Source organism: Gallinula chloropus (genome assembly GCF_964237585.1).
Source record: "Gallinula chloropus genome assembly, chromosome: 23".
Taxonomy (NCBI): Eukaryota; Metazoa; Chordata; class Aves; order Gruiformes; family Rallidae; genus Gallinula; species Gallinula chloropus.
The window spans coordinates 8,743,678-8,770,503 of NC_140108.1; the positions used below are offsets into that span (position 1 = coordinate 8,743,678).

The 26,826-nt window shown below is 55.4% G+C and overlaps 4 protein-coding genes across 4 annotated transcripts; 2 read left to right on the plus strand and 2 right to left on the minus strand.

Moving 5' to 3' along the window:
* Nucleotides 1-2,759: 2,759 nt before the first annotated feature.
* MUL1 (mitochondrial E3 ubiquitin protein ligase 1) lies at nucleotides 2,760-5,335 on the minus strand (the record flags this gene model as incomplete). The annotated part of the gene is made up of 4 exons (XM_084274590.1): nucleotides 2,760-3,494; nucleotides 3,675-3,795; nucleotides 5,028-5,115; nucleotides 5,216-5,335. 4 exons carry the CDS (start codon nucleotides 5,333-5,335, stop codon nucleotides 2,765-2,767), a joined length of 1,059 nt encoding a protein of 352 aa, XP_084130716.1. The 3' UTR covers nucleotides 2,760-2,764.
* Nucleotides 5,336-6,706: 1,371 nt separating this feature from the next.
* On the minus strand, nucleotides 6,707-7,606 carry FAM43B (family with sequence similarity 43 member B; the record flags this gene model as incomplete). The annotated part of the gene is made up of 1 exon (XM_084274643.1): nucleotides 6,707-7,606. The coding sequence occupies one exon, from the start codon at nucleotides 7,604-7,606 to the stop codon at nucleotides 6,707-6,709; it is 900 nt and encodes a 299-aa protein (XP_084130769.1).
* A 3,934-nt stretch (nucleotides 7,607-11,540) lies between these two features.
* Nucleotides 11,541-14,175, plus strand: CDA (cytidine deaminase; the record flags this gene model as incomplete). Its single annotated transcript, XM_084274652.1, has 4 exons — nucleotides 11,541-11,715; nucleotides 12,049-12,160; nucleotides 12,436-12,493; nucleotides 13,367-14,175. The coding sequence occupies 4 exons, from the start codon at nucleotides 11,541-11,543 to the stop codon at nucleotides 13,478-13,480; spliced, it is 459 nt and encodes a 152-aa protein (XP_084130778.1). The 3' UTR covers nucleotides 13,481-14,175.
* Nucleotides 14,176-14,876: 701 nt separating this feature from the next.
* On the plus strand, nucleotides 14,877-26,795 carry PINK1 (PTEN induced kinase 1). The gene is made up of 8 exons (XM_084274694.1): nucleotides 14,877-15,186; nucleotides 16,876-17,187; nucleotides 18,108-18,211; nucleotides 20,556-20,738; nucleotides 21,596-21,759; nucleotides 23,378-23,505; nucleotides 24,421-24,657; nucleotides 25,585-26,795. The coding sequence occupies exons 1-8, from the start codon at nucleotides 14,881-14,883 to the stop codon at nucleotides 25,834-25,836; spliced, it is 1,686 nt and encodes a 561-aa protein (XP_084130820.1). The 5' UTR covers nucleotides 14,877-14,880; the 3' UTR covers nucleotides 25,837-26,795.
* Nucleotides 26,796-26,826: the final 31 nt, after the last annotated feature.

A 26,826-nucleotide genomic window follows, 5' to 3' on the forward strand; every position in this document is an offset into this window, starting at 1 on the left:
CTGGGAACACTGGAGCTGCCCCACAGCCTCCTTGGGGAGCTTCAAGCTGTCCTACAGCATCTCTGCAGAGACTGGAGCTGCCCCACAGTAACCCCCGGTGAGCTCAGGCTGCCCCACAGCCACCTCTGGGAAGTCCAGTGCCTGCCTCCAGGACCGTGGGCTCAGCCCCACATCTGGCCTGCGGAGCCCAGCAGAAATGAGCCATCGTGGGGCCTCTGGCTCTTCGTGGGGTGCTGCAAGGTGGGGAGCTGGTCTGGGCAAGCTCATGTCCCTGCACAGGCCTTCCCTGGGGGACTGTGGGGGGCTTTTGGGTCACAGTGAGCTGTCTGTGGGGTTTTCCCCATGGTGACGATGCAGCAGTGCAGGTCAGTGGGGTTATTACCCAGCAAAGTGAACCAGGCCCAGCAGGGAAGGGTGGGGCTATCATTTTGGGGAAGTCCACAGGTGTGTGGCAGGGTTCAGCACCCCCGCTGCATCCCCTGCACAGCAGAGTTGTGGGGGGGATGGATGGACAGACAGTGAGGAGGGTGACAAACCCCCCCCCATTTGCACAAGGCTGGGTTATGGCATCTTGGGGAGCAACAGCCTGGCTCATTTTGGGGCCGAGTAGGACAGGGACATGGGCAGGACGGGGCTCCCTGCGATGCTGGGCCCAGGGCACGCTGCCCCAACACTGCTCCCATCTCCCAGCCCCTCAATTGCTGAAACCCTCAGCTCCTGGAGCTGCGCCAGCCGCTCTCCTGCACACCCCCGAGCTGTCAGCTCCTTACATAAGGTTGCGTCTACACCCGAGGTATCACGGGGGAAAAGCTTGGAAACAGGAGGCGAAAGGTAACGGGGGAAGCACAGCCCCCCCAAAGGGTATTTTTAGGCTTTGCGTGACGGCTCCGCTCCCCAGGGAAAATGTCGGTGCTTGAGGTCGCGCCCAGCTGCTGGGGTGGGGGGGATGACACCTCCCCGCTGTCCCCATCGAGGGGATGGGGCTTTTTGGAGGTGGTTGGTCCCCAGGAAGCTGCAGCCGGGGGCGGAGAGGCGAAGCCTTTTTGCAGTACAGGGAACAACGGCTGAACCCCAAAAAATAATCATCTAAATGAGTTTTACAGCAGGAAATTGGTTTTAAGGGAAGGAGACGGGGTCTCTGCTGGGCCGGCTGTGAAATCCCCGCTGGAGGGAGGATGTTTGGCAGAGCCAATCCCTTGGGAAAGTCTTGGGTGCTTCTTCTCCTTGTTGTGGGGTTGGGTTTTCTCCCACGATGCACTTTGAGCTCCTGATAAAAGGGGATTTTTGTGTTTTCCCCTTTTCCAGGAGCAGCAGGAGGGCACCAAGGGCAGGGCACGACGATAACTGCATGGGGAGAGGAGGGATGCCTCTGCCAGCCGGCTGGATCCCTGCTTTTCCCATTGGGATTCTGGCTTTTCCCGCTGGCAGGCAGGGAGCAGGCAGGCAGCGCGCAGGCAAGGCAGCCTCGCTGCGTCGGGCAGCCACCGCCATCTACAGCCGGGCTGGGCTGGATGCGACCCTTCCCGGTGCGGGGCTGCCCCAGGCCCTGCTCCAAGTGGCCTTCGGACGCTGTCCGCCCGCTCTCGTTAACGTTTAACGAGGAAACAACCCGGTTCCTTGTTAAATTCCCCCTTTTTCCTGGCAGCCAATGGAAAAACTGTTTATTATTCAGCGCAGCCCCTCACCCCGGGGGAATGTGACTGGCTCTGCTGGCCTGGGAGGCATCGGACGGGGAGCGGGGTCTCCCCCCGAACCCCAGGAGCTGCTTCAGTCCCACAGAGTTTTGACTATTTCAACTCCAGGCTCCCCAAACAGGGGCTCCCCACCCCCCACCCCCCCCCCCCCCGTGTTTCTCCACATGCAAACGGCACCCTCAGCAGCTAATGAAAAAAAGCAGTAACGAAGGTTTGTTAACCCTCTCGGGCGGGGTCACCCCACGGCATTCCTGGCAGAACAGGATTCAGGGAAGGGAATTTTCCTTTTGTGTGGGAAGGTTTGATGGGGGTGATCACCTGAGCTACAGCCCCAGGGACACTGGTGTCTGTCGTGAGGGGTGTCGGCTTCATCCGAAGAAGGGCAGCAGGTCCTGTCACCCACCTTGGGGTCCCATTAACCCCCTTGGGGTCCCATTACCGCCCCTTTCCATCCATTTATTACTTCACCTCCCAGTCTCTACCCCGGCTCAAGCCAAGCACAATCAGCCGCCGTGTTTTTAGCTCCCCGCTCTGGCGTGACACGGGCACACACTCATGCTGCCAGCAATACTTAAATTCACACAAAGCTCCCCCTCGCCTCCCCAAGCTCTCTAAAAGCCCACCCTACTCCATCAGTCCCTGGTGACAGTGTCAGCTAAATTCTGCAGCGTCAAACAAACCATAACACATCTCTCTTATTTTATCTTGGTGGGGATTTTTTCTCTCCATAAACCACGATGCAAAGCCCAAGACGTGAGCTCTTAACACAAGAGCTTGACACCACGTCTCCCAGCTGAGCACCACCCGCTTTACAAAGGCTCCTCCTTTCCTCCCCTCTCCGCCCCCCCAATAAAAAACCCCTCCAGAGCGTGATGTAAGCCTGGATCAGCTGGACTGTCGCCTTTTAAGACCCATCTCTGCACCCCAGTCGAAGCACCCCGCTCACTCAAACTCCCTCCCCTTCCCCAAAATCAACCACCCAAGCAGCAAGGCAAGAAATACACCCCCCACGTCCCCAACGAGAGGCAGCTTTCACACCAAAATCCTCCCACCCCACCACCCACAGGAGTTTAGCTGTTGTACAAGGGAACCACCCTGGCGATGGCCTGCCGGCAGATCGGGCAGCACTTGGGCTCAGGCAGAGCACGGTAGCACTCTCTGCAGGAGCAGACGTGCCCGCACTCCAGGAAGACACAGGATTTGGGGCTGCTCAGGCAGATGACACAAGCGTTTTTGAGTGTCTCTCCACCCTCCACCTTCACATTGTGCATCAGGCGCTCCTGGGCCTGTCGAAATTCATCCCGCATCTGCTTGAGGTGCTGCCTCTCACGGTGGTGCCGGTATTGTTTCCGTAGGATGAAGAAGAGGATGGCACAGGTGGCAAAACCAAAAAAGAGGGTGAGGATTTTCCAGAAGCGGACGTTGGATTCTTGTTTCTGCAGCAAGGAGTGGAAATCCATGGTGCTGAGGTAGTAGGGCATGCCCTGCTTCGGGGGCTGCAGCTTGATGGTGGTGTTATCCAGGACGAGCTCTCCCACCCCTGTCAGCGCTGTGCCCACCTTCAGCATCTGCTCGGTCTCCTGGATGCCCTTAGGGCGCTCGCCGCTGATGTAGTGGCCGATGACGTCGGTGAAGGACTGGACAGAGGGGTGGAATTTCTCATACACCGTCTCCAGGCTGAGCTCAGTGGCGTCCAGGGGCTTCATCACCCTGACGGTGACACTGGCGCCTTCGTCCTGCGGGACCAGGTCGAAGGGGGTGGTGTTGGTTCTTTGGTGGATGATCTTCTCATAGTCGTTCCTGGGGAAGGAGAAGGGGATAAAACAAACGCAAGTGTGAGTGATCCCCCCGAGGCCAGCCAGGAAGTGCTGCCTGGGGTCACCCACCATTTCGGGGTACAGCTGCCCGTCACATGCCCCTCTGAGGGCACCTCAGGTGATCTGAAACCCTGACAGATGTTCGTGGGGGCCAGGCACGTACCAGAGGTGGGTTGTTCGGTTCCACACCATCTTATGCTCCTGCAGCGTCAGCCTCTGAACGACACCCTTGCAGTTCTCCACAAACTGGCTGCTCAGGGTCTCCTTCACGGACCGCACCACGCCTGAGAAGACAAATCCAAGGGGCTCATTAATCTCCCGCTCTGTTTATTGCCCTACAGCAAGTGTGAACGGATGGGGAGCCTGCAGAGCCAAGAACTAGTGTTCTGTGCTCGTGTCAGGATAGCCAATGACTGCCCAACAGCAGGGGAGATGAGCTGCTGGGGGGCAGAACCGCGGGGCTGGGGATGAAACCCACCCGGCAAGAGGGTGGCTAGAGGGTGGAGTGGGGACATGACCCCATCACCCCCTGCTCCCCACTTTCGGCCCTGCCCCTACAGAATCACAGAATTGTAGGGGTTGGAAGGGACCTCCAGAGCTCATTGAGTACAACCCCCTGCCAAAGCAGGGTCCCTAGGACAGGGCACACAGGTCGGTGTCCAGACGGGGCTGGAATCTCTCCAGAGAACGAGACTCCACACTCCCTGGGCAGCCTGTCCCAGGGCTCCCTCACCCTCCCTGGGAAGAAGTTCTTCCACATATTAGTGTGGAACTTCCTGTGCTCCAACTTGAGGCCATCGGCCCTTGTCCTGTCCCCACAGACACTGAGAAGAGGCTGGCCATTTCCCCATGTCCCACACTTCAGATATTGATAACCACTGATCAGATCCCCTCTCAGTCTCCTTTTCTCAAGGCTGAACAGCCCCAGCTCACTCAGCCTTTCCTCACAGGGGAGATGCTCTGGGTCTTAATCATCTTTGTCCCCCTCCTCTGGACTCTCTCCAGGAGATCCCTGTCTTTTTTGTACCCGGGAGCCCAGAACTGGACACAACACTCCAGTGGGGCCTGACCAGGGCAGAGCAGACGGGGAGGATCCCCTCCTTCGACCTGCTGGCCACACTCCTTTTAATGCTCCCAGGATCCCATCAACCTTCTTGTCCCCTGGGGGTCCCTGCTGGTTCATGGCCAACCTGTCACCCACCACCACCCCCAGGTCCTTCTCCACAGAGCTCCTCTCCAACAGCTCACCCCCAGCCTGTCCTGATTCCAGCAGTTATTCCTTCCAGGTGCCAGACTCTACACTTGCTTTTATCAAACCCCATCTGGTTCCTCCCCGCCCAGCTCTCCAGCCTGTCCAGGCCTCACTGGACGGCAGCGCAGTGTCCTGCGTGTCAGCCACGCCTCCCGGCTTCGGATCATCAGGTACTTGCTGAGGGCGGGCACTCTTCCCTCATCGAGGTCATCCATGAAGACGTTAAACAAGACCAGACCCCAGACCGACCCCTTGGGGAGCTACCTTCGATGACTGCGTAGGGGACGCAGCGCCCCGGGGCCTCCAGCAGCACCGCCCGCAGGTCCCCGTCCAGCTGGACCCTCCTGGCGCCCTGCGGGGAGAAACGGGAGGCCGGGGCTGAGCCGACGGGACAAGGCCGCGGTCCAGGCCCTGTGCCACGTCCCCACCAGCCCGGGTACCCTGGCGCTCACCTCCAGGCCGCGGGCGACGCGGGCCTTCTGCCGGTAGACGGAGTAGAGCAGGGCGGTCAGGGCGGTGCTGGCGGCCAGCAACACGGCCTGCGCGGCCGAGGGTCGCCCGCCGCCCTCCATCCCCACCGCTGCCCCGCCGTTACCGCGGCAACAGCTCGTCCGGCGCCTACTGATGACGCAAAACTACGACGCTCTGGCAGCAGGCGCAGTGATCATAGAGAGGAGGTCTTCCGGCATTCCCCCCTCCCTTCCTACCCCGGGGCCTTTGGGGGAAGCTACGGCGGGGGGGCGGGGGCGGGGGGCTGAGATTTGGGCTAATCCCCCTCCCGCGGGCCCGGGAGAGGGGTTAGCCCGAATCCCAGCTCCCCCCGCCCCAGGATGTCTGTAGCAGCGCCCAAATCCGAATGCCCCCGATGCCCTGGGGGTTGGATGCAGCTCCAACGCCTCCACCAGTGACCCCGGGGCAGAAGGGGTACATTGGAGCTCCACACACCGCCCCCAGCCCGAAGCCCTGCTTCCCGCTAAACCTGAGGTGTGTTAGGCCAAAATGTACCCCCCATGAGTGGGGAGAGAGGATCTACCCAAACCCCATCCCTGTAGTGTTTGGGGGGGGGGCGGGATTTACACCCCTTCCCTGGGTGTGGGGCAGCAGCACCCCACGGCCCTGAAAGAGCATCCACATTGTGAGGGCACGGCTCAACATGGGGTCACAGCCCCCAGCCCGTTTTGTGGTGTCCATCTCCTGCCCCCCCCTGTTCAGTTGCAGCCCTGTGCTGGGGAGGGGGGGCGGGGCCGACACAAACACATACCAGACCCTGCCTCCCCCCCACCTATCCCCTGCCACTGCGCATTCTGGGGAAGCAGCAAAATGGGAGGGAAAACCCAGCAATTTGGGGTGAATTATTGCTGCTCAGGGCCACAGCACTGTTGCTGGTGGGCAAAAGGGGGGCTGCAGCCAAGCCCCACTCTTTAGGGGGGGTCTGAGGGACAAAACCCCCATCTCAGCCTCCCTGGTGCTGCGGCCTTGTGCCACCCCCCCAGATCTATATTTAAAAAACCGAGTTGCCATGGCTACGCAGAGCAGCTCTCACCAGCCCTCAGTGCCGCAGGGAGGGTGCCCAGCACCCCACAGCATCTCCCCCCAAGTTTCACATCCCCTGCCAGGGATAATTCCGGTAGAACCCCCCCACACTGACTTAATGCCGAGCTTAACTCTCCATCTCCCGTTTGCCAGGGCTTGGTCCGGGTGAGACACAGACACCATTACACCAGACATTAACTTTATTATGGCCACCCATGGGAGTGGGTTCATGGGGGGGGGTGAGGGGGCCGTGGGTCCTCAGGGTGCATACCCCCACCCCAGGGATCTTCCTTGCGAACAAAGCCACTGTCTCATCCACATTCATCCCCGAGGAAGGTCCAAGCTCAGTTTGGGGTGCAGGGAGGACACCTCATCCCCGAAATGGGTTGAACTGGGTGACCCGCCACTGCTCAGCACGTTGGGGGCCGGGGGCTACGCAGGCTGCACCCCCGCATCTCCCTGGCCAGCCTCAGCACGGCAGCGAGCTCACCGGGGCTGCCATCTCCCAACGGTGCCCCGGTGCCGAAGGCCTCCTCCTCCTCCTCCTCCAGGATGGAGCTGAGGCGGGGGGCACAGCGGGCTCTCTCGGCGGGCGGGCGGTAGGGACACTTGGCATTGAGCAGCCTGCGGAGGGGCACCAAGGGCACGATGGTGTCACCTAGGAGCTGCTGCTGGACATGGCGGAAATCGTTCTGCCTCTTGAGCCGCTTGAACTCGTTGAAGGCAGAGGCAGAGGTCTGGTAGAGGAGCAGGGCCATGGCGCGCGCCTTGTCGGCTTTGGAGACCAGGACGGCATGGCAGCGCAGCACCACCGCCTTGTTCTTCACCTGGTGCCTGTAAACCCAGGCGAAGACCTTGGGGTGCCGGTGATCGGCGGCGCAGTAGGTGATGCGGTGCAGGAGGTACGCGTGGCCCGGCCGGCGGGCTCCCTTCTCACAGGGGGTCATACGGATACCTTGGGGTCCCAACGTCAGCTTCATCTTGGCGCCGCCAGCCCCCGCCTCGCTTTTAGCCCAGATCTTGCCCACTGCTTCCTCGGTGCAGCCCTCGCCTTTGGCGTGCAGGGTGACGGCATTGCCCAGGTACCGCACCGTGTACGTCGGGTCCTCCTTGTTCAGCTCCACTTTCTGGCGTTTGCCGCGAAAGACGCTGCCCAGCCGTTCGAGCGGGCAGTCGGGCAGCAGGTCCGGGCAGGAGCGCAGGAAACCGGCCAGCAGCGCAGCGTAGCTCAGCCCTGGCCCCAGGCTCTTGCCTTTGCACTTATGTTCGTTTTCCACCAGCACAAACTTGCTCCGGCGCCAAGGCAGCATCTCCGCTCCGCCGAGGGGCCCCCTCCGGCCACCCCGCACGCTTTGGCTAATCCCGGCCCCTCCGCAACGTCCCCCGCAGACCCCCTTGCGAGCAGATGGCTCTTCCCCCCCGCCACCACAACCACCACCCTTCACCCCAAAAGCTAGCTGGGGAGGGGGGATATCCCTGCACACACACACCCACCCCCCCCACCCCGGGGTGGGGGGGATGATGCCCCTACCCCAGCACGGTGGGATGCAGTTGCTGTATCTGACGCGCTGTCTGCCCACGGAGGATGCGGAGCAGCTTGGCTGAAGAGCCGATGCGTTCTGGCTGCCGCCTGCGCCTGCTGCGGGAACGGCGGCTGCTGCTGCTGCGGGGATGCAGCTCCCTCCGTGGGCTGCTCCACCTCCCCGCGACGCCGCGTCGCCCCGGTCCCGAGCACGCGGGTGAGCCGCTGGCGGACACGCGCTCGGTTCACGCTCAGGCACAGGAATCAAGATGCCGGGAATGTAGAGACCCCCCCCACGCGTGCACACACACGCACATCCTCCCCTGCCTCCCCTCAAATCCAAAGCCCACATGCATGGAGGGTGTGCGGGGGTGGGGGATGATGGGGAAATCAAGGCAGGATCTTGGGAGGATGATTTTTGTGAGGGTCGACATTGGCTCCTCACCCCCCATGAGGAAAGAAAGGGTTTGGCCCCCAAACCTGAGCATTGCATGAGGGGGTGCACTGGGGTTTGGGCATCCTGCTGGTTCACTGGCAGGTTTTCCTCCAGCACCCTGTTTTCCCACGCTGTTTCCAAACCAGCCACGTGCCCTGTCTTGGGCTGAGCTTTTAACCTGTTGCTTCTAACTCTGGTCGGAGTCCTGGAACAGCTTCTCAATGGGGAAAATGAAATCCCAATTCTGAGGAGCATCCCTGGGAGGAGGGAGAGGGGGAAAGGATTTTTGGGGAGTGCTGCAGGGTGTCTGTGACCCTGTCTGAGGCTGTTTGGGATTCAGCTCCTTCATCTAAACCCTAATTTCTACCTTTTCTTTTTGACCATCTGGGGGTTCTTGTGGGTGCAGAGGGGAGACCACCCTCCTGCTCCCCCCCACCTCTCCAGGCTTGGGGACACACAAAGATGCTCAGGCTGCCTCAGGTTTGAAAACCAGGGAGGAGAAAGGGATAAAATAACAGCGTTTGCCACCAGTTTTAATCCATTCGGGGAGGAAAACCCAAGCGGGGTGTTGCAGGGAGCAGGAAGCCATTTCCCATCAGCTTCCCAGTTTTTCTGTGGTTTGAGCAAAGCAACCACAACCTTAAAATAGCTGCTCTGCAGGCAGGCAGGCAGCACCGACCTTGCTTCTCACTCCACCGCGGCCTAGACAGTCCTCGTAGTGGTTTTGCAGCCAAAATAATAAAAATCTGTGGGAGTTTGTGTGGGTTTCGGCTTTTCTGCTGCAGTTGGGGCTGTGGGGTTTGCTCCCGGCATGAGGATGGTTTTGGGGGAGATGGTAATTAGGGATTTAGTGCAGATGAGGAAGGTTTCTATCCACAGCGGCCTTTTGGTCGCTGTGGGGAGGGGTGGGGGGGCTGATCCTGGCTGGGAACTCCCCAAAACCACTCTGTCACCCCACTGTCTCCTTAGCTGGATGGGGGAGAGGAGGGAGAACCAGATGCTGGTGGGTCGAGGTGGGGACATGGGGAGATTGCTCACCAGTTAGTCACAGGCAAAGCGGAGTCACTAGGGGAACTTATTTTAATTTGTTACCAATGGAATCAGAGCAGGATAATGAGATATAAAACCAGATATTAAAACACACACACCACCACCCAGCCCCCTACTTCTTCCTGAGCTCAGCTTTATTCATTACTTCTCTCCCTTTTGCCCCTGAGATGTCACAGGGGCAGATGGGAATGGGGGTTTAGGTCAGTTCCTCATGAATTGGTTGCCATCTTGACCTCGGGGGGTCATTCATCCCACACACCCTTCCCCTGCTGCACTGTGGGGTCCCACCCATGACGATAGTCCTCCACGAACTTCCCCAACCTAAGTCCTTTCCCACAGGGCTTCAGCTCTGCCCCAGCTGCCCCAGCGTGGGTCACTGCTATGGGGTGCAGTCATAAATCACGGAATGTCTCTCAGGCCCAGACTGCTCCAGCCTGGTCCCTCATGGGGTCACAAGCCCTCCCAGCAAACCTGCTCTGGCGTGTGCCTATCTCTCCCCATGGGCTGCAGGTCCTGCCAGGAGCTTGTTCCAATGTGTGTCACAGTGTCTTCCATTTGTGTCCCCCAACTCCAGTGTGGGGCCTCTCCATGGGCTGCAGGTGGGGTCTCTGCTCCTCATCGTTGCTGGGGTGATGATGGTGCTGCCATCATTGCTGATGGGCTTGGTGTTGGTCAGCAGCGTGTCCAGCCTTGAGCCGGTTGGTACTGGCTCTGTAAGACCTGAGGGCAGCTCCCAGCAGCTTCTCGCAGAACCCTCACTTTGCAGGACCCCCCCCCCCCCCAACCCTTGCTACACCAACCCAAAACAATCTCTCGTTACTTCTGTGGCACAGGTTCTTTATTTAATTGCTTGGTGTTCATATGTTCATATCAACCGGACAGTTTTAAACCCTCCCTGAAAGCTCATTTCTTTATAAACCCCACATTATTTAGGAGAAGGGTCTCCCAGTGCCTCCCACCAGCTGCCCTGGGGCTGGTTTTCCTTTTCTTTTACACTGCGTAACAGGGTGGGGGGGCATGGGAGCACCTGCAGCTCATTTGGGATGGGAAAACAAACAGGATTTGCACTTTGAAAGCTGAAAAAAAGAGCACAGAGCTGATTCAGCACTGCCAATCCCTCCTCTGGCTGCCTGTTGCCTTCACCAGCTGCCCTTATAAGTAGCTGTCATCATTAGGTTCCAGGGTGAACAAGCATCTGCACAGCACAAGGGATAATACTGATCTCAGAATCCCAATTTTGGTTCCTTGGGGTGCCCATGGTGTTCTTCCTCTATTCCCAGCTCCTGGTGTTTACACTACATCAGAGGCTGCTGCCAATTCAGGTACCATGTCCCAGACTGTTGTGGGTGGATAGCGGTGACCCAGCGCCAAGATTTGCTGGCAAAACAGGTGGGTAAGGTCAAAACCCTCCCAAAATCCAGCAAACCGGACAAAAATCCCAGTGATAAATGAACAGAGGCTGTGACATCCATCCTTGCAGCTGGAAAATGGGGCATTGAGCTCCTCCAGCAAGGTGAATAAAAGAGAGATCTTTAATTAAAGAGCAGTTTGCTGATCAGCTCAGATTCCCGGGAGCCCTTTACCCTGCGTGGGCCAATTCCCACAGCAGCACAATCCAAACCAAGTTTAAGCTTGAGCGCAGGATGAGGGCATCCCAAAAGGAGCTTTCATCACCTCTGTTTTCACCCAGCTTTTCCCCTCTGCCTCGTAGCTGGCAGTTAAAAGACCCAGGGGAGGGAAAGTGATTGATTTATTTATTCTGTTTGCAGTGAAATTAATGTATTTCTTTCGATCTCGCTGATCAGGAGCTGTTGGTTCCCCCCCCCCCCCTCCTCCCAAGACAACCCCACTCACACCGGCAGTCATTTAATGACATTTTCTCCTGGAGCTGCGCAACCAGTTTTCAACTGGACAGGAAGAAAAGCAAACTGGCCAAGGCGGTGGCGGAAAAACACTGTGCTGGGACTAGAGAAAGAAGGAGAGTAAAAACAAACAACAACCCAACAACAACAAAGGGAGAAGTAGGAAGAAAAAAATGAGTCAGCGAGCAGGGAGGGGACATGGGACCCCCCCACGAGTGTGATGCTTTGGTGGGGTTAGAGCTGCCCCCCAGGGATGCTTTCCAGGATTCAGCCACACACCGGGGCGTTATCCCGTTGGGGCTGGCCAGCCTATTTTTTCCAAGCGAGGAAATATTTAACTGCAGCGTCAGCGGGCAGGGCAGGCAGGTGCAGGCATGGAGGGTGACAGGCAGCACCCGGCCCCCGCTGCCCCCCCAGGCCGTCCCCAGGGTGAGCACCTGCAGCTTCTGCTGCGCCGTAGCCAGGAGGCCAAAAACTGTGCCTATTGCCCCTACAGCCGCTTCCCGGTGGGCGCCGCACTGCTCACCGCCGGCGGGGAGATCTTTTCCGGTAAGCTGGGGTCGCGTGACACCCCTTCTCTTTGGGTTTTGGGGTTCTCCTCTGCAAGGTTTTGGCTTGTGCGTGGGGGTGCATGGATTTGGCGCACGGTGTTGGTCCTCTGCCCCGGACACTTCTTGGCAGATGCCATCCCAGAGTGAGCCAAGACTGCGGCGGGTGGGAAAATCTGGGAAATAAATAGGGGAAGTGGGGCATCTGTTGATGGGAGACGGGGAGTGGGTGTTAAATGACTTTTCTTTGCTAAATGTCCCCCTGGAAAATCACCCGGAGGGAAGTTGGCTGGGGTCTGGGGTGACTGAGCAGGTCCCAGGGGCTTTTCCGCAGGGTGCAATGTGGAGAATGCCTGCTACAGCCTGGGGGTCTGCGCCGAACGCACCGCCATCCAGAAAGCCATCTCAGAGGGGCACACCAGCTTCAGGGCCATGGCCATTGCCAGGTACAGGTGTGCGGAAAGCTGTCACGGCAAGGGGTGGGCTGGGGGGGTCAGCAGAATCCCCTCCATGCCCACAGGGCAGCTTCCCCTGCAGCAGCCCACATGGGTTTTTTGGGGGGAAGGCAGGTTTTTTGCATGGGGTTTTTTGAGGAACTGGTGGGGGGGGTGGGGTGGCGGGGGGCAATCTGTCATGGCTCTTATTGGTGCACAAAGGTCTTCTGCAGCAGTTCTCCCCGCTCCAACCTGGGACTGAGCTCTGTGCCCTTATCTTTTGGCAGTGACATGGGGGACGACTTCATCACACCCTGTGGTGCCTGCAGACAAGTGATGAGAGAGGTGACAGGTCATGTGGGGGCCCCGTGTTTCCTTGTGTTTCCTGTCCCCCCACATCTCCTGACCCCTGGCATCTCCTGATCCCCAGCATCTCCTGACCCCCAGCATCTCCTGACCTCCAGTATCCCTTGACCCCCAGAATCCCCTGACATCCCCTGACCCCCAGCATCTCCTGGCCCCCAGCATCTCCTGGCCCCTGGTATCTCCTGAGCTCCAGCATCCCCTGGCCCCCAGCATCCCCTGACATCCCCTGACCCCAACCATCTCCTGAACCCCGCATCTCCCCCCAAAACACCCAAAGGTGCAAACAGGGGAGGTTTCCATCCCCCATCCCCATCCTGAGGTACTCTGGGCACCTCAAATTGCACTATTCACTGGGAAAGGGGTGTTTCTGCATGTCCCACAAGGGCGGGTGCCCGTGGTAATCCATTAACTTGCCCTCCCCAGGGCTTTTTATTCCTCCCTGGAGCTGCCAGGTGCAGTTTGACCCCACAGCTGTCATCCCAGCTCTGGCAAGGCTGAAAACAGGGCTTTTTTCCTGCAAAAACTGAGCTCCGTGGAGTCATCCTGTTCTTGCCTTCCTCCTCCCTGGGGAGGACCCTGTTACTGGTTTTGGGTGGTTAATATTTAATGGGTCACGGGGCTCAGCTTGGAGGCTGGATTTGGCAGGTTCAGAGGCACTGGCATTCACCCTGGAGGGGACAAACCCACGGGATCTGAGCCCAAAATACCCCTGGGGAAGGTGATGCTGACAAACCACCCCAAAAATACATGCATTAGAGTGAGGGTGCTCCCCACAAACCCTGTAAAAATTCAATAACTTAAGGAAGAAGCACAGTTTCACATTGGGCACTTCTCCCTCCTGTTCTCCTCCAGTTTGGCAAGGACTGGGATGTCTACCTGACCAAAGCGGATGGCACCTATATCGTCAAGAGGCTGGAGGAGCTGCTGCCGCTCTCCTTCGGCCCCGAGGACCTGAAGAAGGTGTGAGCAGCTCGTCCACTACGGGCCTTTGGCCTTTGGCAGCAGGGAAGGATGGTTTTCCCCACTTTTCCTGGCATGTAAGCGGCTTTTTGGGGTGATGCAATAGGAAATGCATGGTTTATAGTGTTAAGTTACCCATTCCTCTCACTCATCTTCTGATTCAGCGCTGATTCGCAGCCCCACCTCACCCCACGGAAACGGCAAAGTCAAACCATAGAAACTCCCTCTTGTGAGAAAGGAAAGTGCCCAGATCCCACTGCAGCCAAGGCAGGAAACACACAGGGGTTGATGGAATCACTCCTGGATAATGCAGAACCTTTGCTTGGGAAAAAGCGGAATTCTTCATCATTAATTAAAAAAGGAAAGGAAAAAGGGGAAGCAAAAAGGGAAAGGCTCCATCAACCCCAGGGGTTGTTATTAATAAGCAGAATCAGATTAGGCAGCTTGCTGGAACTGGACAGTTACCATGCTGAGTGTGTCCTGTGCTGGTTTCTCTCCGGTTTGTTTTTCTCGCCTTTGTTCTGTTTGTGAGGATGAAGAGGGAATTTTGGGGGGGCTTCTGGAGAGTTTGCCGTCTCCAGAGTAATGCTGATTGTATTCTTTATTTAATTATGCACAATGAAAAGCGGATGTGTTGCGTTTCTCAGCTGGCACTGGGTTGGGCATCACCGCCCCAACCCAAGCACAATAAAAGCAGTCCTGGTTTAGCTCCGGTGGTTGCAGCAAGTGATGAGTAACAGGGAGCGGGAAGCAGGCAAGGGTGCGGGGCAGGAGGGCACTGCCCGCCCAGGCAGGGCACAACCAGGCCATCGGATGGCTCAGGGCATGGGCATGGCCAGTGTCCGCCTGCCTGCTCCGGCCGGGACCTGCTGTGTCCCTGGCCGTGCCCTGCTGTGTCTGTCTCCGTGCCCCAGGCTGTGTCCCGCACTGCACCGGGCTGTATCCTACCCGTGGGCTGCAGTGCCTGGGGCCGCCCCCCCGCTCCGCCCCGCATCGCCCCGCCCCGTGCCCCCCATCGCCCCGCTCCGTGCCCCGCCCTGCCCCGCCCCGCCCCGGGCCGTGCCCCGCCCCGTGCCCCCCATCGCCCCGCCCCGTGCCCCTCATCGCCCCTCTCCGTGTCCCGCCCTGCCCCGCCCCGCCCCAGGCCGTGCCCCGCCCCGTGCCCTCCATCGCCCCGCCCCGTGCCCCCCCATCGCCCCGCCCCGTGCCCCCCCATCGCCCCGCCCCGTGCCCCGCCCTGCCCCGCGTTGCCCCGCGCCGGTCCCCGCTCTGCCCCGCCCCTCCCCGCCCCCGCCGCGCGCCCCGGACCGCGAGGGCGTGTCCCCCCGCCGCACGCGGGTGACGCGCGGCCGCGGCCCCGCCCCCTGCGCCGCAGTCGCGGTTGCGTTGAGGCGGCGGCGGCGGCTATGGCAGTGCGGCTGCTGCTGGCCCGGGCGCTGCGCTGGCTGCCGCGCTGCCGCCCGCCCCGCGTCCCTCGGCCCGAGCTCCGGCCCGAACCCCGGCCCGACCCGCCGCCCTCGCCCTGGCGGCCGTGGCTGTGCTGGCTGCCGGCCGCCCGCCGCTTCTTCCTCTGCGGGCCGGCCGGCGGACTGGCGGCCGCGGCGCGGCGGGGCCGCGGCGGAGTCTGCTTGGCCCTGGCAGTGGCGCTGGGGCTGGTGGAGCCGCGCCTGGAGGAGCAGCGACGGGCCGAGGCGGCATGCCGCCACATCCAGGTGCGGCGTCGCCTCGGGGAGGGCTGCAGCGGGACCCGTAGGCCCGGGCCTGCTCCTGGGCCTCTCGGGCACCCTCCGTGAGGCGGGGAAGGGGACCCTTGCTGTAGGGAGCCCCTAGGACACCCCTCCGTGAAGGGAAGGGGGGGACCTTAGTCTGGGGACCCCCTAGGACACCCTTCATGAAGGGAAGGGAGGACCCTTAGTCTGAGGAGCCCCTCTGTGAAGGGAAGGGGGCCTTTGCTGTTGGGAGCCCCTAGGACACCCCTCATGAACGAAAGGGGGATGTCCTTAGTTTGGGGAGCCCCTAGGACACCCCTCATGAAGGGAAGGGAGGACCCTTAGTCTGGGGAGCCTCTCAGACACCTCTTCCTGAAGGGTGCAGGGAGTCATTGTTGGGAGGAGCCCCTCAGGTGCACATCCTCATCTCCCCCCAGGAAGGTGGAGGGAACTGCTGTGAGCATCCCTCAGGCACATCCCTGAGGGTGGTCTACCATGGGCAGCCTCACAGACACCTCTTCTTCCCCGGAAATGGGGCACTGGGGAAGTCTCTTGGTCAGCAGCCCCTCACTGCTCTGAAGCAGCTACTGGGGAGGTCCTCACTGTGGGAGCCTCTAAGCCCCTGTCCCCTGCAAAGGGAGGGGGTCAGGGCCCTGGTGATGGGGTTCTTGTGTCCCCTTATGTCTCTGGCTCAAGCCCCCACACCGTGCCCTGTGAGGCTGCACCAGGCAGTGCTGGCAGGGCACTGGGGATGGGTGGGACTGAACGCGTATTTCATGGGTAAAAATAGGTCATTGCTGCTCAGAGCCAACTGTCATCTGCCCCACTAACCAGCAGACAAACACATTCCTGCAGAGGTTCTGCCTTTCCCTGAAGTTTCTCAGGATGCTTTCTCTCCCCTGTCCTGGCTGGTAGGTTAAATATGCTGTCCTCCCCCTTCAACCATCCCTGAATTTGCTTCCCTTTGCCAGCGGGCACATCAGTAGGGCAGCCACCAGTGCCTCAGTGTTGTAGCTCCTAGGGAAGTGTGCTTGGTTATCTCCATTCAGGTGACAGCTGTGCCACCTCCAGACCCGAAGGACCATGAACACTGGTTGAATTCCAGTACAGCCGTTCTGCACTTTGTTTTCTCTCATCTTTTTTCATTTATTTTCTTTTGTTTCTTCCCCCAGATATTTCTCCTGTTGCTGATTCATTCTGTCTAACTACCTGACTCTCTGCTGCCAGGAAAGCTCAGGGCATTGCTTTTCCATCTTTTGTTGCTCTTAATTGGATTTTCTTTTAAATACTATTTACCTGGTTTGTTTATGGAGGGGAAGAAAGGTGTTCTCTTTTTAGAAGTAGTTAGTTAGACTTGTCTTTACAAAACATACTTAGGCTCTAGATGAGAAAGTTACTCCCTCTTCCTCCTCTTCCCCTGCAGCACCCTCAGAAAGGGGCACCTTTGGTAAAGACTCTTTCCAGGATAATCTTTTTCAGATGGTCTACAGAGTATCTCCCTGATGGTTACAGTGATTTGAGCCATAATGGTTAGAGCCTGATTGTTGGTTGTAACAAACAGGTTGACTTTGAAGTTGGACCATCCCAACAGAGCACATATCACTGCTTGAATCAGTCACAGAGTCCTCCATTGGGAAGTCTTGAATAACTGAGCAGGTTTCTTTAATTGTCTCCTTTTCTTACTCCTTTCAGACGGTGTTTGTAGGAAAGAACAAGCCGCAGAAAGATCCCCTGAGCTCCTTCCACTGGCAGGGCTTCAAGCTGGAAGAGTATCTCATCGGCCAGCCCATCGGGAAGGGCTGCAGCGCCGCTGTGTACGAAGCAGCTATTCCTTCCTGCCGTGATGGTCAGGGGCATATGGAGAGCAGCCGCCTCACAGGGCAGGAGCCAGCCCTGCAGCAGGATTGTGGCTTGGCCTCACATGTGGTTGAAGAGGAACCCATAGAGAGATGCCAGCCGAAAGAGGATTTTCCCTTGGCCATCAAAATGATGTGGAACATTTCGGTAAGGAGCTGGCTCTTAATCTTCTTGTCTGTCACTCTGAAAAGTCTGGCTGAAACGTTTAATGTTTCAGTGTTGAAAGCACTAATGAGGTGTCAGAACAAAGCTGTTGATACATGATGTTGGAGACATCAGTTGTTTGCAAGCAATCCCAGAGCAAGGTAGTTAGCTTTCATCATTCCTCTGGAATCAGCATCCAGAGCTGCTGCTGGTGGTGGTGGTGATCAAGGTGACATTTCTGGCAGAAAAGTGTTTCCAAAGAGAAAACTGACGGTGGCCAGTGCTTTAGGAACCAGTGTCCTTGTCAGTGCTGGGACAGAGATAGATCTTGTGCAGTGTGTGGTCGTGGTGCAAGTCAGCGGTCCCCAAGGCAGGGCAGTAACCTGTGTGCTGGGTCTCCTCACCGGGAAGCGAGTGGGTAAGACCTGCGCTAGTGTTTCCTGGCCTGAGTGACTCTGCTGATCCAACCTCTCAGTTGAAAAAAACCCGTGTGGCTTTTCCCGTTGGAGCGGTTTTGTGGCACTCTGTGACAGGTGGATAGTCTTCCAAAATGCCAACATCAGAAATCCCTTGGGCTCCAGAAATACTCTGGTGTGGAGCTGCGGGCTTTTCCGGTCAGGTTCTACGGTGGAAAGTGAGTGTCAATGAATACCTCAGAGTGCAAACAGTCAAGGATGCATTTGAAGAGAGAAATGCATTTCTTTCTGCAAGTAAAGGCTTTGTCATGCCTGTCCCATGGTAAATTCTCTTAGTAGTTAGTTGCCTTCCCCGATTTTCAAAGTAGAGAAGGGAACCCCATTGATGAAGTCTCAGTTGATATACTCCAGATACAGTGCCTGCGTCAGAATTATCTGCTTTCAGTCTGTGTTGAGGCTGGATGGCTTTGGAGCTTAAATCAATGTGGTTTGTGGTTGCTTTTGCAGGCTGGTTCATCAAGTGAAGCCATCCTGGATGCTATGGGCCGAGAGCTCGTTCCAGCCACGGGACTTGCCTTAGCTGGAGAATACGGAGCTGTCTCTGGCCACAGGTACAGTCACGATGGAAATCGCGGTGGTTCTCAAGTGGTGACACGTAAATTTTATCCATCAGCTGATTTTGCAGCATGTCTGTAGTGTTAAGAAGATGGCCAGAGGTTTATAGAATAGTGCCTGGAAGCAGATAAACCTGAAGCCTTGTGATTATTAATAGCTCAGGAGGCATGTGCGTGCGTTTTGTCTGAACGACGGTGCCTTCAGAAGTGCCGCACACCTCAAACGTCACACAGGGATGGGTTGCTGGCTGCCTTGGGGATTTTTCTCTGCACAGTTAGGAAACTGTTGCAGTACTGCTGTTCAAACAGTGATTTAACACAACCTTGTTTACTGTGAGGAGCAGATTGTGGCATGGCTTGTTTGTGTGTGAGGAATACCTATAGCTAAGCTGGACCAGCTTGGGTGCTGCAGTCCAGAAGGGTGTTGGAAGGGTACGCCAATAATTGGGAGCTGTTTGGGGTCCTGCCACCAGCCTGATGGGTGCACAAGCACTTCTGTGCCCCATGCCTTGGTGTCCCCACGTGTGAAATGCGTTGATGTCTGCAGAGTTAGAGGCTGGGATGTGTTACTTAACTGATTAAGTTGTGCCTCACAGTGCCTTTGAGTTACAGAAATACACACCTACAACCAGTAACAGCTTGACTGCCTTAAACATCAAACAATTTGACCGCAATACAAGTTGACTGTACTGTTTTAGAACTGGTTTGGTTGTAGAATGGGTGCTGGGCAAAGAGGTGGAAACTCTTCCAATGCAGGAAAGTAGCAACAAGGAGACTGGAAAATGATTCAGTTCCCACCCTTTCACTGGAGTGAGAAGCGAGCAAACAGCAGGAAGGTGGAAAATTGCAGGGAAACATTTCAATGATCTCGAGTTAGCTATCTTTTTGTTAAGAAATGTGTCTCTCTGTTTGATTTGAAACAAATGGAACAAAATCTGTGGTCCAGATTGCCTGATTTAAATTTCAGATAGATCTCAGCTGCCAATACAAATGAGTAATGAATGCAGTGTGGTACGTTGTGTGTTGAGAATGCAACAGAACAGCCAAAGGGATATCTGACATTCAGGAGATGAGAGGGGAGGGAGATCTGTTTTGCAGATACAGATAGGTAACCTGCCTTTCATTGTACTGAGTGCTTCCTGCCTGGGATGTAAAATAGAGGGTCTAAGTTGATACAGGTAGAGTGAAGCCGACCTTTATTTTGTGTCTAACAAAGTCATTTGGCTTGGTTTTGCTTGTGTTTCCCCTCTTTTTCCCTTTTTGAATCAAAGAAATGGCCTGTGACAAGCTCTGCCTTTGGAAGGGCTTGTAGGGTTTGAGTAAAATTAAAGGCAGAAGGGTTTCTGGCAAATCTCTGTTTGCAGCACAGGCAAAGCACCAGTGTTTCCTGTTCGACTGTCATACATAGGAAAATCCAGTTACAGCACAGTCATCCTAGCAGCCACAGGTAAAGTCTTGCTGGTTTATCAGCAGGTGGCACTGGGAAGTGCCAGGGTAGAGTTTGAGCTCCAGAGAAAGTGCCGAGACCTGCCTGTTGCTGTGGTGGATCTGCTCAGGCTGCGGTGCTCAGCGTCAGCGTGGAGACGCTGGGCTGAGGTGCTGCTTAGGAGACTGGCCATGAGGGCAGGGCGGTTGCTGTCCCTGTGAGTGAGTGGTTTCCAGGATGTGAACGTTTGGATATTTGCTTCATGTGCAGTCCTGTGATCTCTGCTGGGCAGCCTTAATGAGGTTTTCACTCACAGAATACCTGAAAGGAAGCTGTGGTGAGCCTCTTCTCGCAGATAACCAGCAACAGGATGAGAGGGAATGGCTGCCAGTTGTGCCAGGGGAGGTTCAGGTTAGAAAATGAGGAGAAATTTCTTCTCAGAGAGAGGCTGGGCATCAGAACGGGCTGCCCAGGGAGGTGGTGGAGTCACCGTCCCTTGGGATGTTCAAGGAAAGGTTGCATGAGGGACTGGGGACGTGGGTTAGTGGTGGGTGGATGGTTGGACTGGATGATCTTAGAGGCCTTTTCCAACCTTAAGGATTCTCCAATTCACCCACCTGGGGACTCAGTTGATTCCAGAGATGGGTAACGTCTGGAAAGGTTGGCTGAGGTACTGGGGATGTGGATTTGTGAGTGATAGAGGTGGTAGGGCGGCGGTTGGACTGGATGATCTTCGAGGTCTTTTCCAGCCTTAATGATTCTATGGTTAAACGTGTTTGTACACTGCTTTGGGACTCTTTGGTGGGGACAACGGGCCATGTTAATGACAAGTAGTATCAGAGGCAAGAGATGTGTCTGTGCTACATTAGTCTGGTTGGTTCTGATGTAATCTGTGGTATCTCTACTTTTCTGTAGAAAACCTGTCCTTGGGAGGAAGAAGTTGCAGCCTCATCCAAATATAATCCAGGTGATCCGAGCGTTCACATCCTCTGTCCCTCTGCTGCCTGGAGCCTTTGCAGACTATCCTGATGTTCTTCCATTAAGCTTGAATCCCAGAGGGATTGGTCACAGCCGCACGCTCTTCCTGGTGATGAAGAAGTAGGTAGAAAGTAGCTTGTGAACACGACTCAGGCTTTTTGTGACACCGCCCAGCGGGGCTGTATATTCTGCTGCTACATGGATCCTTGCAAAGATCTGCCCTTGGCTACTGCCAAAAAGCAGAGTATGCTCCTGGAAACGCCTCATAAGATCCATTCCAAGTCCTTGAAATTTTTAACTCATGTTCAGCAGTGAAGACAAGCCGTTCTTTATTTAATAATTACCCCACATTACAGTAAGAAATGTCCAGCTTGTCCCTGTTTGTCTGCCCTTCTGAGTCTGAAATTCACACCCCTAAGTCTGAACATGCTGCTAGAGACAGAGTGGAATCGGTAATGAGATTTATTAGTGCTCAGCATTTTGGGCTTTCTCAGTTGGGTTTGGTTTTGAATGGGAATTGCTGTGGCACTGACAGAGAAGCACTTTCTGCTTACCGGTCGTTTGTTCTGCCCGTGTTTGGGGAAGTGCTTGGTCCTCTCTGTATTGCAAGAATACGTGCTTTCTCCTCATTAGCCCATCTCATTTTGCTACTACAACCAGCTTTATTAATCTGCCTCCTCTTTCATGCCAGAGCTACCACTGCTACATAAAAACCTGTAAGAATGACCTCTCTATACCTGGTATTTAAAGGACTTACTTTATTCAGTTGAGAGCACCAGAGATTCAGTGGTGGGTGTCGTTGCCAAACAGAGGATTTGAGAACAGCAGACAGGGGAGCGGTGTCAGGTTGAGGCTGGGAGGTAGGAAGGCATCTCGGAGGTCAGGAATAACTTGGTGTGTAGTATACCCAGCCAGGATGAGCCACAAGAGAGACACTTCCAGGATGCTAATTCAGAGCTTTTCCTTGTTCTGACTAGCTATCCGTGCACCCTGCGCCAGTATCTGAGGGAGAGCAGTCCAGACATTTGTCTCTCCACGATGATGATTTTACAGCTCTTGGAAGGTGTGGACCATCTTGTTCGCCATGGAATAGCACACAGAGACCTGAAGTCCGACAACATCCTGGTTGAGATTGATTCTGGTACGTAAATAGGGGATTAAATGCCAGTGATGTCATGCACAGAAGGGATGTGGTTGTGTACTTATTTGGGGAAGTGCTACCCAGGAGTGCATTTCGGGAAGGAAAACGAGTGTCAAAGCCTTTGAAGAATCCCAGGGTTAGTTTTCAGCCTGCTGCTTGCTGTCACTGCAGCACTGAGGAAGCTGTTTATCCTGCCTGTGCCTCAGGCTTTGGATCATTAAAACGGACTCAAAAGGAGCATTGCACTGTAATCAGGTGGAGAGATGTGGAGTATTGCCAAGGTGACACGTTGCACAGCATGGTGAGAGCTGACTGGAGCAGATGGGCAGATAGTAACAGCACGGTGGTGGTGCTGGAGGTACCTTTGCTTCAGGCTTCTGGCTCTGTTGTCTCTCAGTAGCCACATAGCGCAGGGCAGCTCTTAAAAACCCCACCGCTCGGGCAGGTTAATAGTGCTGCACCCTGGGATGATGAAACATGGGTTGGAAGGCAAGGGAACTGATGGTATTAAAGCCAAAAGCAGTGTTTTCATCATCTCGTTCTTCTGTCAGCCTCTCTAACCGATATTTTAATTACCTGAGCTCTGAATGGGCAGGAAACAATAGCAGGCAGATGGATCGGTGTAATTAAAGGTCTCGGTGCAGCAGCCATGGAAGGTTTTCAGTGATATGAATGCCATCCTGCTCTGGATAGAAAAGCTGCTCTGCAGCTCTGTTGAATGTGGTTAGGAGTGATCTAAAGCATCAAGTTTTCTGTATCGGAGTCTGGAGAAGTAATGATTCTACATTGCACTGTTTGACTTGTCATCAGGGCAAAAACCATTATCTAATGCAAAGTTTAGAATCACAGCATGCTTTGGGTGGGAAGGGACCTCAAGGATCATCTAATTCCAACTCCCTGCCATGGCCACAGACACCCTCACCAGCCCAGGGTGCCCAAAGCCCCATCTAACCTGGCCTTGAACCCTGCTAGGGATGGAGCTCCCACACCCCCTCTGGGCACCCTGTGCCAGGGCCTCCCCACCCTCAGAATGAAGAATTTCTTCCTAACATCCCACTGAACCCTGCCCTCTTTCAGCTTGAAGCCATTGCCCCTTATCCTATCCCTGCACTCCCTGGTGAACAGCCCCTCTCCCACTTCCCTGTCGGACCCCTCTAAGTGTTGGTATGCTGTAATTAGGTGTCCCCAGAGCTTTCTCTTCTCCAGGCTGAAGAACTCCAGCTCTTCTCCAGCCATTTGCTGTAACTAAGGATATAGCAGTATGGCAATAGCTTTTGCTATAGATGAAAACAAAGGGGGAAAAGATTCCTTTATTCCTGCATTGTGGACAAGTGTGTAACATGTGTCTCCAATTTCATGGTATCTGCCACATTCTGTGAGACACACGTTCTGTGGGGAGCAGAGTATCCTCTGAAGAGGAAACAGAATAACAAGTCTTGTTGTTATAAACTTGGTATTTCACCTAACTTTACAGAGGCAAAGTAGAAAAATAGTGTGTGGTCGTGCTGATTCCTGGGGGTTTTGAGATTGTTCCTGAAGACTGTGTGTTGTGGTGTCTTAACGCAGCCAGGTCCTCCTGAGCTGAATGCTGACTCTCTAAGCCCTGTGTTGTTTACAGCTGGCTGCCCCTGGCTGGTCATCACAGACTTTGGTTGCTGTTTGGCAGATGAAAACGTTGGTTTGAGGCTGCCATTCACCAGCTCCTATGTGGATCGGGGCGGCAATGGTTGTCTGATGGCACCTGAGGTAAATCCCCCAGTGGTTGTGGCTTGTGCTGATGCCTGTCTTGCTGTTGGGACTAAAACATTTCACTCCCAGCTCTGGGGCAGGCTGTGACAGGAGCTTGGAAAAGGGTGGGATTAGGGCTGGAGGCAGTGGAGTGAGTTACTGACAGGATGCGGTCGTGCCGGTGCCCACAACTGGGTTACTGCACAACTAATCTCACCCTACACTCTTTCATGGAGAGCTGTCTTCCGTAAAGCAGCATAGGAGGTCTGTGCCCTGCCTTGTGTTAATGCTTGCTACACATCTCTGCACTACATAAAAAGTCCTCTTTGGACCTGTGCTGAGCAATTATGGGGGACAGACCTTGAGCGCTGAGATGTAATTGCTTGGTGTCTTGAGGCAGAGCTGACCTTTCCCACAAAAAGTTTGCTCTCTTTCTTCTCCTGTTAAAGATGTTTATGCAGCAGTCCTTGGGCAGTGACAGGAGGTTTTGGATGAAGTTCAAGGTGGCTGTGAAATTCTTTGCAGTTCCTTTTTATTTCTCTGATGAACGCTAATAAAACTGAAGATACCTTTAACCACCCGCTTAACCTCTCCTTGCAATGCTTCAAGCACTGGTGTGGTCTTGGTTGCTCACCTGGCTCCTGTCTATGTAAAACCCCAGAGCAAAATAGTCCTCAGGACTCTGAATATTCACTGGGGGCAATGGCTGAAGCCTGGGCATAACGACCAAACTACTCCCAGTGTCCCGGTGAGCTGAGCAGTGCCAAGGGCTTAGAGGGAGTATTTACACCAGAGAGGTAGATGAAATGCAGCTCTGGCCTCAACTTCTCTGGTTATTACAGCAGAAATACTGATTTTTGACCCTTGAAAATGTGTTTTAGCCCAGAGCTCACACTAGAACCATTTATTTGAACATCCCTTTCCCTGTGGCAGGTGATCACAGCGTCACCTGGTCCAGGTACGGTGATCAACTACAGTAAAGCTGATGCTTGGGCTGTTGGAGCGATCGCTTATGAAATCCTCGGCCTGGCCAATCCTTTCTATGGCCATGGGGACTCGACTCTGGAAAGCAGAAGTTACTGTGAAGACCAACTGCCAAGCCTGCCTGACCATGTGCCCCTTGAGGTGAAACAAGTGATAAAAATGCTGCTTCAGAGGGATCCCAACAAGGTAAGAAACTGTTGTCCTGTCAAAGCCATCTGACCGGTCTTTGGGAGGGCCACGGGTGAGGCCTGTAAGCCAGAGAGCATTGCAGCCTAGATAGTGACCAGAGCTCCGTGCTGAAGTACGGTGCAGCTTCTCCTGTGGGTTACAGAATGGCATTGGGGATTTCAGCAGGACCAGACCTTCAGTTGGGGGGGTTACCTGCAGTTGTTTAATGTCAGGACTCACAAAGAGATTTTTCTTGATTTTTATTTTCATTTATGGGACCTCCAGGGAGGGGACTGTCCCGCTCTGCCCTGCGCCGCCTCACTTCAACACTGGGTGCAGGTTTGGGTGCCACAGGACAGGAGGGACACAAAACTATTGGAGAGTGTCCAGAGGAGGCACAGAGCATCAGGAAGGGTCTGGAGGGGAAGGGTTATGAGGAGAGGCTGAAGTCCTTGGGGTTGTTCAGCCTGGGAAGAGGAGGCTGAGGGGAGACCTCATGGGGTCTGTGGCTTTCTGACAAGGGGGAGTGAAGGGGCAGCGCTGATCTCTCTTCTCTCTTTGGGGACCAGGGACAGAACCTGAGGGAACAGCGTGAAGCTGCACCAGGGGAGGTTTAGCCTGGGTGTCAGGAAGAGGTTCTGTACTGAGAGGGGGGTCGGGCACTGGCACAGGCTCCCCAGGGAAGGGGTCACAGCCCCAAGCTGAGGTCAGGAAGGATCTGGATGATGCTCTCATCCCCATGGTCTGACTTGGTTGGGCCGATGTGGAGCCAGGAGCTGGACTTGATGGGTCTTATGGGTCCCTCCCAGCTCAGATACTTTCTGATTCTGTGACTCTGGTGCCTTAGAGGCAGCCTGGGGGACTCCTAGTGGTGCAGATGCTATGTGTACGTGATAACAAGGGGACTGCAGTGGGATCAGCTAATCTTCCTTCATCCTTTTGCAGAGGTTGTCTGCTAGAGTTGCAGCTAATGTGCTTCACCTCAGCCTCTGGGGTGAGAGTGTTCTGGCATCCGAGACCCTGAAACCCGACCGGATGATCACCTGGCTTCTCTGCCAGTCTGCAGCCGCTTTGCTCATGAATGGACTGGTGGATAAAAGCCGTGTAGAAACCAAAATGAAGATGTGCTTTTTGGCAAACCTTGAGTATGAAGACCTCTGGGCAGCAATATTCTTGTTGCTGGCTTGGAGAAGCTGATCTGGGTTGAAAGTATCATGTAGGACACGACTGTGCGATAGACAAACTGCATTTCTAAAGGCATTTCTGTGTCTGCCTGGAGTCCTGTAGCGCTTTTGGGAACAGAACTGCAGGCCTGTGTTCAGGAGGTTGAGTTTATCTCTAGCAAGTGTTAGTCCATGCTGCTTTTCTCTCCCTCCTAGAGGAAATGCCCTGGCTTTGTTACTCTATTGGTGAGGGCTTGCGAACCTCTTGGATGTCCTGAGGTGCATGGTTGGTTTTGCACATGTTTGGGAATTCTTAACTGACCTCTACATTGTGTGTTGAATGGAACAAGTTCCCTATCAGAAGGGGGGAGGTATGGGAGGAGTCGTCTGGCTGTGCTGTACATGGAAGCATCATGGATTTAAACAAGAAAGCTGAGCTGACAAAGGGGCATGCCATCTTTTCTTCAGGAAGCTGGGTTTAGGATGCTATTCCTCTGCAGCCACAGTTTGATCCTGCTATAAAACAACACCCTAAAAGCCTCCTTGTAAGGAGTTGCCTAGCAGGGCGAGTGTCAGGAGCCACTCGCTTCTGATGATAATGCACCATGGCGTATCCAGATAGTCATACACCAAATAGCATGAGTGCAGCTGACCCCAAACCTGCTTCAGTTGATTTATTTTTCTTGACTATTGTATTTGTGCAGCAACTGCTGCCACAGGGTCCAAGGCCAAGTCCAGCTGTGTCTGGCCGGGGATAATCCTGCACGCGAAATGGGGCTGAGCAGCCAGCCTTGCTGAAGGAGTTCAACACGATGCTCTTCTGGTTCATTCACCTGCCTGGTTTTTCTGCTGAGCAATGAAGTGATACCCTTTGGTGGGGAGGATAAGTGGTCGTTATGAAAACACCAATCAATTTCCTGTCTGAAACTCTGCTTAGAGAAATTCGGGGAGAAAGTTAGTTACACTTGTGCAATAAATCGCAGTTTAAACTCTGCTGCTGAGTGGGCTCTGTAAATCTTCATCT

Coding starts and splice junctions, on each gene's coding strand:
- PINK1 (XM_084274694.1), top strand. CDS start 14,881: ATGGCAGTGCGGCTGCTGCTGGCCCGGGCGCTGCGCTGGCTGCCGCGC. Junction 18,212..20,555: donor GGAGCTGTCTCTGGCCACAG/GTACAGTCACGA, acceptor ACTTTTCTGTAG/AAAACCTGTCCTTGGGAGGA. Junction 20,739..21,595: donor CTCTTCCTGGTGATGAAGAA/GTAGGTAGAAAG, acceptor TGTTCTGACTAG/CTATCCGTGCACCCTGCGCC.